General features: G+C 35.7%; 1 protein-coding gene across 1 annotated transcript in view; it reads left to right on the top strand.

Moving 5' to 3' along the window:
* WDR49 (WD repeat domain 49) overlaps nt 1-16,208 on the top strand; it is a 156,008-nt gene that overhangs the window by 18,181 nt on the left and 121,619 nt on the right. Inside the window, 4 exon segments of the mRNA XM_036849652.1 lie at nt 8,453-8,592; nt 8,594-8,882; nt 12,196-12,372; nt 13,545-13,719. Of these exon segments, the coding sequence (XP_036705547.1) occupies nt 8,453-8,592; nt 8,594-8,882; nt 12,196-12,372; nt 13,545-13,719 (781 nt within the window).

Here is a 16,208-nt window from a genome sequence, read left to right as displayed (position 1 = left end):
AAGCTCAAATGTCTCTTGGCTACACCATTCCACTGGTCAGGCTCATCCCTCCAAGTTTTTAAGCTTAGGCAAAACAGATGATAGTGATAAACATGGTTTAGGTCCATAGCAGAAAATTAAAGACTTCCATAGACTTAGAGAAAAATATTATGACACTTACACTTCTCAGGGAATATGATCTTTATTTAAAAGAGAAAGATTTATTGACTTTTTATCCTGCAGCTGCAATTCACTTCTAATTTACCAGTTGTATAGGAAATCTAACTGTTGAATTTGTGGTTTGGGAGAGTTTAGTTCTAAACCTTAAATTCAGTATGGGGGTTTCAAGGCCTGTGTCTTTGTTAGTCACAAAAATTTAACTCCATTCAGATTGGTGAGCTCTTGAATCATTGATATCATAATGTAAATGAAAATTAAAACCAACTAAAATCCATTGAAGCAAGAAAAAATAGCAGTATGAACCTTGGCTGGAAGACTAGTCTCTTCTGTTGTTCAATCTCTTATGAATGTTCATTGGTAGATGAAAATTGCAAGGGATGGTATAAACTGATGCATCTGTTTGAATTAACATATCTAATCTTCTGCTCCAGAAGATGTTCACAGGGTTTGACAGCAAACTCTAATACATATTCATAACCAATGCACTTTGTGACCAAGGGAAATTGAGGCAAGTGCAATGGAATGAAGTGTGAGGAAGCAGCATGCCAATTTTAAATTTAATTATAGAGATGGGGGGAAGGATGCACTGAGATAGTGTATCTTCATCCAGCTGTCATGGAGCATTACCCAAAAATCATGCTACATATTTGACAGAAGAAATATTATTTTTGGTTAAGTACTTGATAAAACCAGCAGATTCTGGGGAAAACAAGATTCTGAGATCCTATTAGAAACTGTTTTTTTATGTAGAGAAAAAGAAGCACTGCAGAATTTTAATCATCTAAAAACAAATTTTTTTTTTCAGACTTAAGAAAGATTTCTGGTCCACACAAGGTTTCAGTTCATGGAATGTTTTTGACACGTTTAAGTCCTAAATTCAGTTTGAAATTAGGAAAAGCAATAATTAGTGTGATTCTTGTGATTTTTTTTACTTTTGGTAACCTAGAGCCATGTGTCATTCAATGTGATCAGCATACCTGGGCTCCCCACTGCAATGTAAGTACTCGAAGAGCATAGACTTCAACTACCTTGTTCAGAGCCGGTGCTGAGGGCTTAGAATAGTGTTTGGCATGGAGAAGGCACTTAATAAGTGTTTGTTGAATGAATGAATAAATAAATCTACCTCATGATACCTTGTATGATGTACATGTTCAATATATATTTATTAATAAATAGATCAATGGATGGAAATACTTCTCTGAGTGGTTTACAACTTGCCATTTGACATTAATTTTCAGAATCTGAAAGTAAATACTCAACAATGGATAAAGGCAGTGAAACTTGGGTCAGTGACATGTTAACCCACTATCAGCTTTGACAAAGGAGAAAATACCCAGATTTCTGACTAAACTGGATTGTACTCTCTTTGTAGTTTTAAAGTAGGACTTGTATTCTTGTCTTGGGAAACTCCCTGTTTACAGAGTAGGAAAAAAAAGAAAAAATTTTTTCCCTCATTTCATTATAAAATATTGCTATAGGAAAAAGTTAAGGAAAAAACAAAGATAAACAACATTTCTAAGAGTCAGCAGATTTGGAAAGATTTGTGTCTGCTTTGGGAATGTTTGATCTGTTTTGCCAGCAAGTATGTCAATGTTCAGCCTTACTAGAACTATTTTTTAGAAACCAGTTGGTGACCCTTAAGAAGAATGAGAATACCCCAGCTTGGTGAGGTATAGGCAGTCTCATACTTTGTTAATGGAAATGTAAATTTGTTGAGTCTTCTGGAGGAAGATTTGGCAAAATATATCAAAAACTTGTGCAAATTCTTTGACTCAGCAATTCTGCTTCTAGGGAATTTCCCTCAGGAAATAATTGGACAAACAAGCAAAGATGTATGTGCAGGAATGTTTGTTGCAGGGTTGTTTATATGAAACGGGAAAGCACTGGAAACAACTGAAGTTTTTATTAACAGGGGTTATAAATTTTATGCCTTTCCATATAATATTGTGTGGCCATTAAAATGATGTTAAAGACCAGTATATATTATACAAGGCATAGCTTCATGGTATGATGTAAAATGGAAAAAGCAGCACACAAAGGTATGTAAATCATGACACCATTTGGTAAATAATGCACAGCTATTTCTGTTTCTGCCTAGGAACAAGTCTGGTAGGCTGATGGCATTACGGAGGATTTTAATTTTTGGCTTATCTATATTTTGTCTTTTCTATAGTAAACAAGGGTTATTTTATGCAAAAAATAAATAATTTTTAAATGTGTTGGCACACTCATATATTGCTAATTGAAAGTACGTGATCTCTTCTTGGTGAAAAAAAGGGCTGTCAAGTTTCTTAAAAAGGTTAAATTTTCAGAATTTTGTGCTTAGGCTTAGGGCTCAGTTTTTATATAAGTTACAGTGAAATCCAAATCTTAACAAAGCTCAAAAGCTGAAGAGAATGTAACAGAGTTCATGCTTTTTTTTTTTTCTTAAAGACAGCTCACAAGAACTGACTGTAGCTGCAGAAAATGCTTTCTAGGCAAAAGGAGATGATTTTTTTAGAATATTCTTTGAAAGGGATTCAGGAAGACAGGAAGATTTTCTAAAGGTCTAAAGTCGTGCTTGCTGAGATAATCAGCTAGACATTCTGAGTATATTAGCTTCCTTGCAAGAACAATGAGAGGCCATAGCTGGTTATTTTCTTACTCATAGTTACATAGACATAGAAAAATTAATTTGTTAACATCATCTTAGAAAGAGCTGAATGAGAATACGTTTTCTAATGGATCATTCACTCTTCAATTTTATTAGAAAAGGAGTTCTAATAGATGCAGGAGTACTAATTATTACTCAAAAAGGCCAGACAGAGAATCACGACTAATGGGAGGGAAAGGGTATACTTTAAAACATTATGAGGTAGTTTTTATTTGGAAGGCCTACATTCAATTTAGAACAAATTGTCTATGGGAAGAAGGTTTTGTTAAAGCCATACTAATTAAATTTTCAGTTGAAGGGACTGAGAATTATTTTATGCTCTATGTTTTATAATGAAATCCAATTTCATAAATTCTTAATATTTCCCTAGGTAGAATAAATATATGCTTGTGAATTTAACTTGATGTGGATGTGTCTTCAACAATAATAAATATTGCTTCAGTAAAATTGTTTAGGGGGCTTCCCTGGTGGCGCAGTGGCTGAGAATCTGCCTGCTAATGCAGGGGACACGGGTTCGGGCCCTGGTCTGGGAAGATCCCACACGCCGCAGAGCGACTAGGCCTGTGAGCCACAATTGCTGAGCCTGCGCGTCTGGAGCCTGTGCTCTGCAACAAGAGAGGCCGCGATAGTGAGAGGCCCGCGCACCGCGATGAGGAGTGGCCCCCGCTTGCCGCAACCAGAGAAAGCCCTCGCACAGAAACGAAGACCCAACATAGCAATCAATCGATCAATCAATAAATCTTAAAAAAAAAAAAAAAAATCGGGTGAATGATTGAACACCTGTCTCCCAGTCTTCTCTCATTAAAAAAAAAAAAAAAAAAAAAAAAAAAAAATTGTTTAATGTGGGACTTCCCTGGTGCATATTTAATTATAATGAAGGATTTTTATGGTAAAACCATGGTTTTATTTTAAAACTAAAAGCAAAAAAAGCTAGTGAGTGAACAATTAGTAATAGAATTGCCAAGTATGTCATACAATTGTGCTTCTCTGTCACATTTCATAAATTGGAAGTATTTCTCAAATTTTCCCCCTGTGCATATTGGCATTATCAATGTGCAGAAAATTATAAAGTTGATCGTATATGTTACTTTGGGGAAGAAAATTTATTTTCTTCTTTGTTTATGGTCTATTTGCCATTCCATATTCTAGAATGTAAAGAAGAAATTGTCTTGGTATTTGTCAGTCAGAACAGTTTCTCGTTCGTAGAAATAAAAATAAATTACAAACTTATAGGAAGAAAATACTTTAAGGTTTGGCTTTAAAGTGCTTTTTGTTAAAGGGATAATGATATAGATTTGAGAGGCTGATTGATGTCATTACATAATAGTTTAAAATACAAGATCGACTTGACTTAGCTTTCAGAAACAGTTTGCAGTTTGGGCTCAAATGGAGTGATTTTAAGATCAGGTTTCTTTCCATACTCTTAAAGTCTGGGTCACTGAAAAATTTCCCTCATCTAAACTTTTTAGTCTAAAAATAATTTAACAAAGATAAGAATGATGGACTTCTGAGTAGTTCAAATGGCTAGATACCAGTTATTTCTCAGAAAGTTAATTTAATTAATTAAAAGCTTAGACTAACTTCTATTAAACACTTGATTACTTAGTTCTCACACACGTGGTATCTCAGTTAACCTTTTTTATTAAGACTTTATATTTTTAGAGCAGTTTTAGGTTCACAACAAAGTTAAGGGGAATGTACAGAGATTACACATATACCCCTTACCCTGAAACATGCATACCCTCCCCCATTATCCGCATCGCCACCAGAGGAGTACACTTGTTACAACTCATAAATCTACTTTGACACATCATACTCACCCAAAGTCCACAGTTTGCATTAAGGTTCACTCTTGGTGTTGTACGTTCTATGGGTTTGGACGAATGTATCACGACATGTATGCGTTAATGTGGTTCCATACAGGGTAGTTTCACTGCCCTGAAAATTCTCTGTGCTCTGCCTATTCATCGTCCTCTACTTCTCTAATCCCTGGCAACCATTGATCTTTTTACTGTCTCCATAATTTGCCTTTTCCAGAATGTCATGTAGTTGGAATCACACAGCGTGTAACCTTTTCAGATTGGCTTCTTTCAGTTAGTAACATGCATTTAAGTTTGCTCCATGTCTTTTCATGGCTTGAGAGCTCATTTCTTTTTAGCACTGAATACTATTCTATTCTGTGGATGTACTATAGTTTATTTATCCATTCACCTATGAAGTACATCTTGGTTGCTTCCAAGTATTGGCAATTATGAATAAAGCTGCTATAAAGATCAGTGTGCAGGCTTTCGTGTGGATATTAGTTTTCAAATCCTTTGAGTAAATCCTAAGGTGTGTGATTGCTGGATCTACATATGGTAAGAGTATGTTTAATTTTGTAAGAAACTGCTAACTTCTCTTCCAAAGTGGCTCTATGATTTTATGTTGCCACCAACAACGTATGAGAGTTCCTGTTACTTTACATCTGTGTCAGCATTTACTGTTGTTAGTGTTCCAGATTTTGGCCATTCTAACAGGTATGTAGTGATATATCACTGTTGTTTTAATTAGCATTTCCCTGATGACATATGATATGGAACATCCTTTCATATGCTTATTTGCCATCTGTATATGTACTTTGGTGAGGTATCTATTAAGGTCCTTGGCCCATTTTTAATTGGATTATTTGTTTTCTTATTGTTGAACTTTAAGAATTCTTTGTATATGTTGGATGAATTATTTATCAGATGTATCTTTTGAAAATACTTCCCTGTCTATGGCTTGTCTACTAATTCTCTTGAAATTGTTTTTCATGAGAAGGTTTTAAATTTTAATGAAATCCAGATTATGAATTCTTTCTTTCATGGATTGTGCCTTTGGTGTTGCATCTAAAAACAAACCTAAACGACCAAACTCAAGGTCATTTAGGTTTGTTTCTATGTTATCTTCTAGGAGTTTTATAGTTTTGTGTTTTACATTTAGGTCTGTGATCCATTTTGAGTTAATCTTTGTGAATGGTATAAGGTCTGTGTCTAGATTCATTTTTCTGCTATGTGGATGTCCAGTTATTCCAGCACCATTTGTTGAAGGTTTTATCTTTTCTCCATTGTATTGCTTTTGGTCCTTTGTCAAAGATCAGTTGACTGTGTTTATATGGGTCTGTTTCTGGGCTCTTTATTCTGTTTCATTGATCTGGTTCTATATTCTTATGCCAATACCACACTGTCTGGGTTACTGCAGTTTTATAATAAATCTTGAAGTTGGGTAGAGTCAGGCTTCCAACTTTGTTCTTGTCCTTCACATTGTGTTAGCTCATCTCATTCTTTGGCCTCGCCATATAAATTTGGAGTCAGTTTTTCAATATCCACAAAATAACTTGCTGAGACCTTTATTGGAATTGCATGGAATCTATAGATTATCTTGGGAAGAACTGAGATCTTGACAATACTGAGTCTTCCTCTCTATGAACGTGGAATATCTCTCCAATAATTTAGTTATTGACTTTGCTGATAGGAATTTTGTAGTTTTCCTCATATAGATCTCATACACACTTTGTTAGATTTATATGTATTTCATTTTTGAGGGTGCTAATGTAAAATGGTATTATGGTTTTAATATCAAATTCTTCTTGTTCATTGCTGGCGTATAGGAAAGCTACTGACTTTTGTATATTAATCTTGTATCCTGCAATCTTGTTATCATCGCTTCTTAGTTCCAGGAGCTTTTTTGTTGATTCTTTCAGATTTTCTACATAGATGATCATGTCATCTGTGAACAAAGACAGTTTTATTTTTCTTCCCAATCATTATAATTTTACTTCCTTTTTTGTCTTATTGCATTAAGTAGAGCTTCCAATATGATGTTGAAAAGCGATGGTGAGAGGAAGACATGCTTGCCTTGTACCTGATCCTTAGTGGGAATGCTACAAGTTTCACCATTAAGTATGATGTTACCTGTATGTTTTTGGCAGATATTCTTTACCAAGTTGAGGAAGTCTCCTTCTATTCTTAGTTTACTGAGAGTTTTTATCATGAATGGGTGTTGAATTTTGTCAAATGCTTTTTCTGCATTTTCTGATATGTCATTTAACCTTCATAATCATTTTCTTGAGATTGATGTTTTGCTATATCCACTTTACAGATGGGAGAATTAAGCCTCAACAGTGAAGTAACTTGCCAGTATTTCCCACAGTCTCTGGTGGAACCAGGATTAAACCTACAATTGTTTGACCTGCTCTACAATATGCTGCCTCCCTGTGCTTACTGTCAATTCTGACTCTTTGGCTCTGAGGTAGTAGAAAAATAGATCCTCTCATCATGAAGCTCACTAAGCTAAACAGCCTATCAATATTAAGCTATATACTTATTTGAAATACAGATGCTTCTCATTATTCACGGATTCTGTATTTGTGAATTTGCCTACTTGCTAAAATTTATTTGTAACCCCCAAGTCAATACTCAAGGCACCTTCATGGTCATTCACAGACATGTACAGAGTGGCAGAAAGTTGCAGTCTTCCAGTGTGCCGGTTCAATGCTGAGGTCAAACTCAGTGACACGCTGCCTTCTTATTCCAGCTCTCGTACTGTAAACAAGTGTCCTATTTGTGGTCCACTTGGTGCCAAGTTTTTGCATTTTGTGCTTTTTTCGGTGATTTCACTGTTTAAAATGGCTCCCTAAGTGTAGTGTAAAGTTCTGTCTAAGTGCAAGAAGGCTGTGCTGTGCCTTATGGAGAAAATACGTGTGTTAGATAAGCTTCACTCAGTCTTGACTTATAGTAATGTTGGCCATGAATTCACTGTTAATGAATTAACAATATATATTAAAATGTCTTTCAGTGGAAACAGACATAAAACAAAATTATGAATTGACAATGAAAATATTGTGACCAGAGGCTCACAGAAACCTAATGTTGTATTTCCCATAAAAGCCATGCTTCAGTATCTGCTAATTTAGTGTTTGCAAAGGCTTTATAGAACATAACTACCACGAATAAAGAAAATCAACTTATAAGGTTTTGCTGTCTTTGTAATGGTGTGTTCATAGAGGTGACTTCTTGCCCTTGGTTTAAAGTGTCACTGTGATATCATTTTACTGGCTACGCTAAACTCTCTTCAGGGATTCACCCATTTTCTCTAAACCACTGTATTTGTTTCCCATTGATGCTATAACAAATTACCACAAACTTAGTAGCATAAACGTCACAAATGTATCATTTTACAGTTCTACAGCTCAGAATTCCAAAATGGGTTTTACAGGGCTAAAATCAATGTGTTGTCAAGATTGTCTTCCTTCTGGAGGCTCTAGGGGATAATCTCTTTCCTTACCTTGTCCAGCTTCTAGAGGTCACCTGCAGTCCTTGGTTCATAGCCCTACATCACTCTGACCTCTGCATGCATCATCATATCAAATCTCTGACTCTCCTATCTCCCTCTGCCAGTTATAAGGACATCTGTGATTGAGGATGTCAGCTTGTAGGTCTGTCAGTTATTTGCTCTGCATCCCCAATTCATTTAAGTATAGCACCATTATAAAGTAGATGTTTTTCTTTGCATCTTGGAAGAATTGCTGATTAGATCCACCTTTGGGGGTAGCACAGTGCTCTGGTATTTAGGACGTTTTCACTGATGTCTTGTTTTTTTTCCTGTTTCTAACCCTCAGAGCCAAGTCAAACCATTTGTATGTCCAGAGAAGAGTTTGTGCAGAGGATGACAGAGATTGTTGGTTGGGGCACAAAGGAAGAATATGGAGAGCTCTTTGATAAAGTGGATGTGGCCCAAGATGGCTGTATTAATTGGGACAAGCACTTCATTTATGCTGTTAACACTTTATGAGAAAGATGAACAAGCAAAGGCAATGGTGGTTCCCCAGTGGAAAGACCTTGAATTCCTCCCAGTGAAACACAAGGACATCATTCAAAAAGTAATTTTCTTAAGAAGTTCAAGTCGTTATCTGATCATCAGGAAGGAAGGTTTAGTAGGAATCTGGGGAGAGAATTTAAAGCTGCAAGAAGTGCTTCCCGTCACTTCAGATGCCAAGAATCTTAAACACCTGTGGCTGACAAGTATGGCTTCTCTGGAAAATGTAAACAAGGTACAGAGTCTTTATTAATAAATTTATTGCTTGTAAAAGGGGGGAAATGATAAGACAGGGCTCCTGATCAATAGCAAGTATGACACTAGCAGTGACAGAGAGCTGCGCTACTCTTTTGTACCTCTCATCTCACCTGGAGGGAATGCAGGTAAAGCCAAGTGAGTTACTCCAATTCACAAACTGTTCTGTTGTGTGCCTTTAAACGACAAGGCTAGTAGTGACTCAGATTCTTGTCTCTGTCCCCAGTGAGGCCATGCTGCATTACTAGCTGATAAGACCTTTATGACTCTGTAGTTTTTAGCAGAGTCTTGGATCTGTATGCAGAGCTGAGAGGCTATATCAGTGCATAGCACAGCTCAGTGCATAGCACAGCTCAGTGCAATTTCAGGGAACTGCTTATCTGATGTTGACCACTGTACTAGTCAGTTTCTTAATTTTGATGGGTAGGGCCCATTTAGTCCAAATACCCTCATATAACTAGACCTATGAGAAAGGTAACATACTGGAAAGAAAATCAATTTGTGAGGGAAGAATGCAGCTTAAAGAATCCATATTCTTAGTATTTTACATTAAGCAGATGGTAAATTTTACTATGAAAAAATTTAAGCTTACACACAAGCAGAGATAATCCCATTAAGAACCAATATCCACCCTTAGCCATTTACAATTCACAGCCAATCTTGTTTCATCTACATCTCCCCTCTATTGAAATCCAAAATATCCAATCATCTAATCTGTAAATATTTCAGTATTTCTAAAAAAGTCTCTCTTTTTAGCATAACCATAATACCATATTACATTTAATATCAATAGCAATAATTCCTTAATATCATCAAATATCCAGTCATGTACATATTTCTGTCTTATGATTTTTTTAATAGTTTGTTAATTGTTTGTTTGATAGTGTGAATCACCTAATGACTAATAGTGTTGAGTATATTTCCATGTGCTGATTTGCTAACTATTTATCCTCTTCGGTGAAGTGTCTGTTCAAATCCTTTGCCCATTTTTTATTGAGTAAATTTTGTTATTATTGAGTTTTGAGAGTTCTTTATATATTCTGGTTATATGCAATTATATGATGGATAATTTACAAATATTGTATCCCAGGTTGTGCTTTGTCTTTTCTTTCTCTTACACTGCCTTTGATATTTCATTTTCAAGATTGTTCATTGCTAGTGAATATAGTTTTTTTAAAGTAATCTTATATTCTACAACTTTGCTGAACTCACTTATTGGTTCCAATTGGTTTTGTTATTGTTGTTGATTCCCTAAGATTTTCTGTATATAAGATCGTGTCATCTACGAATAGAGTTAGTTTAACTTCTTCCTTTCCAATCTGGATGCCTTTTATTTACTTTTCTTGACAAATTTCCCTGGCTAGAAACTCCAGCACAGTGTTGAATAGAAGTGGTGAGAGTGAACAGCCTCGTCTTATTTCTGATCTTAGGGAGAGTACAATCAATTTTTCACCATTAAGTATGATATCAGCTGTAGGTTGTGTTTTTGTTTTGTTTTGTTTTGTACATGCTCTTTATCAAGTTTCTTTTATTCCTAATTTGTTGAATATTCTTATGAAAATGCATTGGGTTTTGTTAAATGTTGTTTTGTATTTATTAAGACGATCATACCACCTTTTTCCTTTATTCTATTTATATGGTGTCTTACATTAGTTGATATTTGTATGTGTTAAACTAACCTGGTATTCCTGGTGTTGGGAGGAAGAAATTTTCCTCTACCCTTCTAGGTTGGTCCAATAATTAAGTTGAAATGAGACAGGTTAACAGGGGAAATCAAACAAAAGTCTAATAACATGTATATATGGAAGGGACCCAGGAAAACTGAGTAACTCACCAAAGTGTCCAAAGTCCTCACCTTAAATATCATCTTTAGCAAAGACAAAAGAAGGTGTTGGGATGGTGGTTTGGGATTTCAAAGGGGATGAAGGCAATTTACATGAGGATGGAAAAGCAAATATTTGGTCTACAAATATTTGCTGGGCCATACAGAGATGCTGGAACTCAGAGTGGACTCTAGACCCTCAGTTTCTGCCATCACATCTAGCCCATGGTCTTTGCAGTTATCTCTGGTGATAGCTCTATTCTAGGAACAAGCCCTTTATCCAAATTCTTCAGGCAGCTAGGGGGGAGGTAAAAAGAAAAACTTCCTGAGTCTTCTATTTCTTAAAAATAATCAACCTAAATTAATCCTCATGCCAAAGAGACACATTTTGAGGTGGCAAATTTTGTTTCCCTACACTGGTATAAATATTACTTGGTCATGGTGTGTAATCTTTTTTATATGTTGCTGGACTCTCTTTGATAGTATTTAGCTGAAGATTTTTACATCTATATTCATTAGGAATATTGGTCTGCAGTTTTCTTTTCTTGTGATGTCTTCGTGTGGTTTTGGTATTAGGAAATACTGGCCTCATGAAATGATTTGGAAAGTGTTCCCTCCATTTCTAGTTTTTGGAAGAGTTTGAGAAAGATTGGGGTTAATTCTTTAAATGTTTGATAGAACTTATTAATGAAAAGCCATCCAGGCCTGGGATTTTCTTTGTGGGAAAATTTTTTGATTACGAATTCAATCTTTCTATTTATTATATGTCTGCTGAGATTTTCTATTTCTTCTTGAGTTAGTTTAGGTAATTTTGTGTTTCTAGGCATTTGTACATTTCATTTCAGTTATCTAATTTGTTGGCTTACAGTTGGTCATGGTATTCTCTTATAATCCTTTTCTTAATTTCTGTAAGGTTGATGGTAATATCTACTCTTTTATTTCTGAATTTAGTAATGTGTATCTTCTCTCTTTTTGGGGGGGTTTAGTCTAGCTAAAATTTTGTCAATTTTATTTACAAATGTATTTACCCTTTCTTAAATAGTTTTTAGGATTTTATTTGACTTAGGAAGGCTACTTACAGAATTTTCATCAATTTATTTCTGTGAAAGCCTCTGCTTGCCTCATAAAACATGGTTTGTAAAGTTTCTGTATGGTTGTGTGATGCTGTAGCCCTCTACGTCTTTGTCTTTCCTGTGATTAGTTGCCTAGTCTCCCATGGGTGGAAGAAGTTGGGGGTCTGTGAAGTAGGGATAGGGAAGAAAGTGTGTTCAAATGGGAAAGTTTTTATCTTGCCTAGAATACTTGGTTAGAATGAAGCACATTTGTGCCACCATGCTATACTTCTGTAATACCTTAAGGACCCTCAGGTGAAAATGTCTGATTTGGTGCTAAGATTTGCATGTCTGCTTTTCATATTGTTTTCACTAAATCCATCAGAAATATTTTCTGATTTTCTACTTTGCTACTTTAGATAGCGGTGGCTTTTACAAGAAAAGAGATTTGTTTCTATGATCTGCTGTCCAAAGAAGAATTTCCTTGTCAATGTAAACTCCAAGGCCTGAAAGGAACACCAATTTGCATGGATTATTGGGATGACCCTTTTGATGCCAATGAGTCAGTTCTTTCTCTTGGGGACATAACCGGAAAGGTAAGTGAGGGAAGGATAAGGTTGAACACTATGGATTTAATCATCAAACCTTAGCTCAAAATAGAAACAGAGTACAATGAATGTGACCCCCTAATTGAACTACTTTATAGATTACAAGGCCACACACCTTGGACATGAAAAAGATGGATTAGGTCATAATTCCTCTCCTTACATATGAAAACCAATCTTCCCTGTGGTTTTCTTGCCTGTGTATAGTCTCATTTTCCTTATTTAGAAAAAAGTATTTGCTAACTTTTTCACCATAGGATGCTTAATCTATTAGACCCCAATATTAATAAACATTTAATATTAAATGTCTAAAGTTATCTCTAATAATTCTTTCAAATTGATTGTTCACATTTTCATTTATAAGATTTCAGGCTTCTCAGTAGCAAGCTCCTGGGAAATGCTTATTTCCTGTCTCATGTGACAAAGGAATAGGTGCATTAGAGAGAGCACCACTGACCCCAGACACTGCATACAATGATTTCTGTCTTCCCATCAAATTCCACCTGACCTCTGAAAAATGACTTCTTACTGAACGACAGTAGAATATGCCTGTGAATGCTGAAATAGTCTAATTTGAACAATTTCCACTCATAGTTATGTAAGCCTTTCATCTTTACTGGGTTTTAAAAAAAAATTAATTAATTAATTAATTAATTTTTGGCTGTGTTGGGTCTTCATTTCTGTGCGAGGGCTTTCTCTATTTGCGGCGAGTGGGGGCCACTCTTCATCGCGGTGCGAGGGACTCTCACTGTCGCGGCCTCTCTTGTTGCGGAGCACAGGCTCCAGACGCGCAGGCTCAGTAGTTGTGGCTCACGGGCCTAGTTGCTCTGCAGCATGTGGGATCTTCCCAGACCAGGGCTCGAACCTGTGTCCCCTGCATTGGCAGGCAGATTCTCAACCACTGCGCCACCTGGGAAGCACCCATCTTTACTGTTTTTAATGACAAATAGATCATAAAAGCAAACAAATAAAATGCCCTTGGTAATTGCATTAGCAACCTTGTAGTGTCATGTCTTTCAATATAACTGCCTGCAACCTTGAAATAATATTAAAGAAATGCCTGTTAATTCAATACCTATTCCTTATTAATCGTAAAGAACATAGAATCTTCTTGCAACAGTTACCCTACCCACGTTTGTTTTTCTTGTAATGTCTTTCTCAAGGTTCAAGTAATTGCTTTGACAACAGCCTTGATTTCCCTTTTTGAGCATCCTGCTGGTGCATGTGAAGATGAAGAAGCAACCGTGACCATTAACTGGGCAGAGCTGTGCTCTGGACATCACAAATGTTGCTATATGTTAGGGCACAAACTTCATTGTGGAGACTGGGTCAGACAAGGTACTGAATTTAAACAACAATGAAAGTGTCACCTTAGACTTCTACATTTACCTTCTTAATGAAAATGTTTCACACACAGTGTTCAAGTCTAGAAACTAATCATTGATTCCCTGGAGGTTTTGACCTGGACTCTGCTATCCCCTGCACACTAGCAGGAATTACTTCTTTCTTTTTTTTCCTTCTAAAATTTATGCCTCATACAATTAATTCAGGCGAACTGTGCAGTCAAGAAATCTCAAGACAGGGGAGAAAATTGTCACAGAATCCATTTAACTTCACCCCAACTCTGATCCTAACTAATTTTGTTTAGTCACATTTGGGTCTACTTAATAAAAGAATTTAACAAGTACCCTCAAAACACTCCCTTGCTTTCTTTATATTCTCACGGGAAGTGTATTAGTTTGACTGCCTTCAGAATGGACTCTTCTCAGTTTCTTTTCTTTTTTCTCTTTTTTGGTATAATGACTGAGTTGCTCTGATCTAGAGTACTTGAGTGGCAATTTTCTGTGTGATAGGATTATGTTATAAAACAGCATCTATGGAAGGCCAGGACTTTCTTAAAACCTAGTCAACAATGAGTTTGTTAGTTTCACAATATGCCTAATTTTTTACAAAATTTGCATCTGATGGTTCAAGATCCAAATGTGCAGTTTCTGCTCTGATCTCTCCTTTGGTCCAGACACTAAGGACTATGGTATTTTTCTCACTTCTTAACTGCTACATTAAATAATGCTACATTCCAATAATGATTGGAATGGAAACTGTCAATCTCATTGTTATATTGTAGGTATATTCCTAATGTTCTTTGAAGAAGAGATAGTCAAAATGGACCCAACAGTTGGCTTTTATGGTAGTTTTGCCATTTTTGAGTTTTAAGAGTTTGGAACTAATTCCTTAATGCATGACCTACAATAATAATATCCCACATGATGAACTATAGGTTCTGCACTTTTTTCTTCAATATAAATCATACCATTCTTTGGTACTTTCTACCTATCCTGTAATTCTGGCATGATATAAATTGTGGGAAAACCAAAAGGTAAAATGTTTTGGTCATCCACTATGTGTGACAGGCACAAAATTATGTGTTATATTTTCATAACGTGGAAACAAGAAAGTACTAGAAAGTGAAGAGAGTCCTTGAAAGTGAGGGAGGTATTACAGCTGCTTCCAAACAAGCATGATATTTTAATACATAAACTAAAGACTAAAAAGACCACAGTAATAAAGTTATAGTTCTTGAAATCTGCTTGTAGTAAGTTCCCTGAAGTTTAGTTTGAGTGCCATGACCTTAAATTAATATGAATAAATACAGAGAAAAAGCTAATAGAATTCTGTTTTTGAAAAGGTTGGGAATGTAACAAGGTTTTAAAATTGAGATCATTTGTCTGAATATGAGTAGTGTCTAAATACTCTCTTCACACTCAGGGAGAGAATGAAAAGCTCTCACTCTAGACTCTGTCACAATTTCATTTAAACCTCTCAAAAACCAACCCTACTGGTGAAGTAATCTGCTGATGAGCTCTTGTCTGTTAAGTTGCAGGACAAGAATTTTTCTCTAGGTCAATGTGAATTCACTGCTCATCATATTTCCAACATACCATTCTGATTTGTAGTTCTTTTACCTACTGACAAAAGAATATGCGAACTTAGTTTAGTATCAACAGTAGATATTCATGTTTATGACTTAAGGAATCCACCTTTGGAGTTTAGCCTCTAAACCACAGCAATTAGGAATTGGCTACAGAAAAGTTTTATATATATTAAAAAATTAGGGATCTTTGCTATCTAATTTAGATTATATATGTCTTAGCTCTTTGAATTAAAACTCATAATCAAGCGAATAGTCTTTGGAAGAATAGCTGAAAAAATATATTTACTTTAGTCCGCTTATTTAAATCAGTTGACAATTATTTATATTTTCTGTGCTTTAAAACTGTCTTAGGCATTGGAGGCAGTGGAAGAAAGATAAATTATAGGCTTAACTCAAAAAACTTAATAGGTAAGTAAGAATTAAAGACTAATATAAAAGCATGTATTCGAACATTGTACAATGGTACTGAAAATTAACTACTAAATCATATAAACAAGATTTTGACTCCTATTGTAATTCTTAAGCAGGAAAAGAAATGAGGAAGAGCTTCAGGGGTGAGTGGTGGTATTTGAAGGATGGATGGGTAGAGGGGAAAAAAGAGAGCATGGTGAACATAAAGGTAGGCAAGCAGGCACAATAATGGAGGGTGAGATGGACATGAATAGATCAGAGATGGAGTATTAAGGACATAACAGTGCCTGTTGGATGTCTGTTGGAAGATCTTGGCAACCAGGCCAAGTTCACATTTAACAGAAAAAATGAAACAGTGAAGCATTGAAGGTTTTTGAGGAAATTTGGCCAGACCTGATGTAGACAGCATTTAGGAAAATTTTATTTAGTAGTTCTGTCCAGCATAGATTGGAGGACAAAGAAAGAAACTGCAATCAGATTGGCT

The sequence above is a fragment of the Balaenoptera musculus genome, chromosome 4, assembly GCF_009873245.2.
Source record: "Balaenoptera musculus isolate JJ_BM4_2016_0621 chromosome 4, mBalMus1.pri.v3, whole genome shotgun sequence".
NCBI lineage: Eukaryota > Metazoa > Chordata > Mammalia > Artiodactyla > Balaenopteridae > Balaenoptera > Balaenoptera musculus.
Note: the sequence above shows the minus strand (reverse complement) of the source record. Positions and strands in the feature narration are given on the sequence as shown.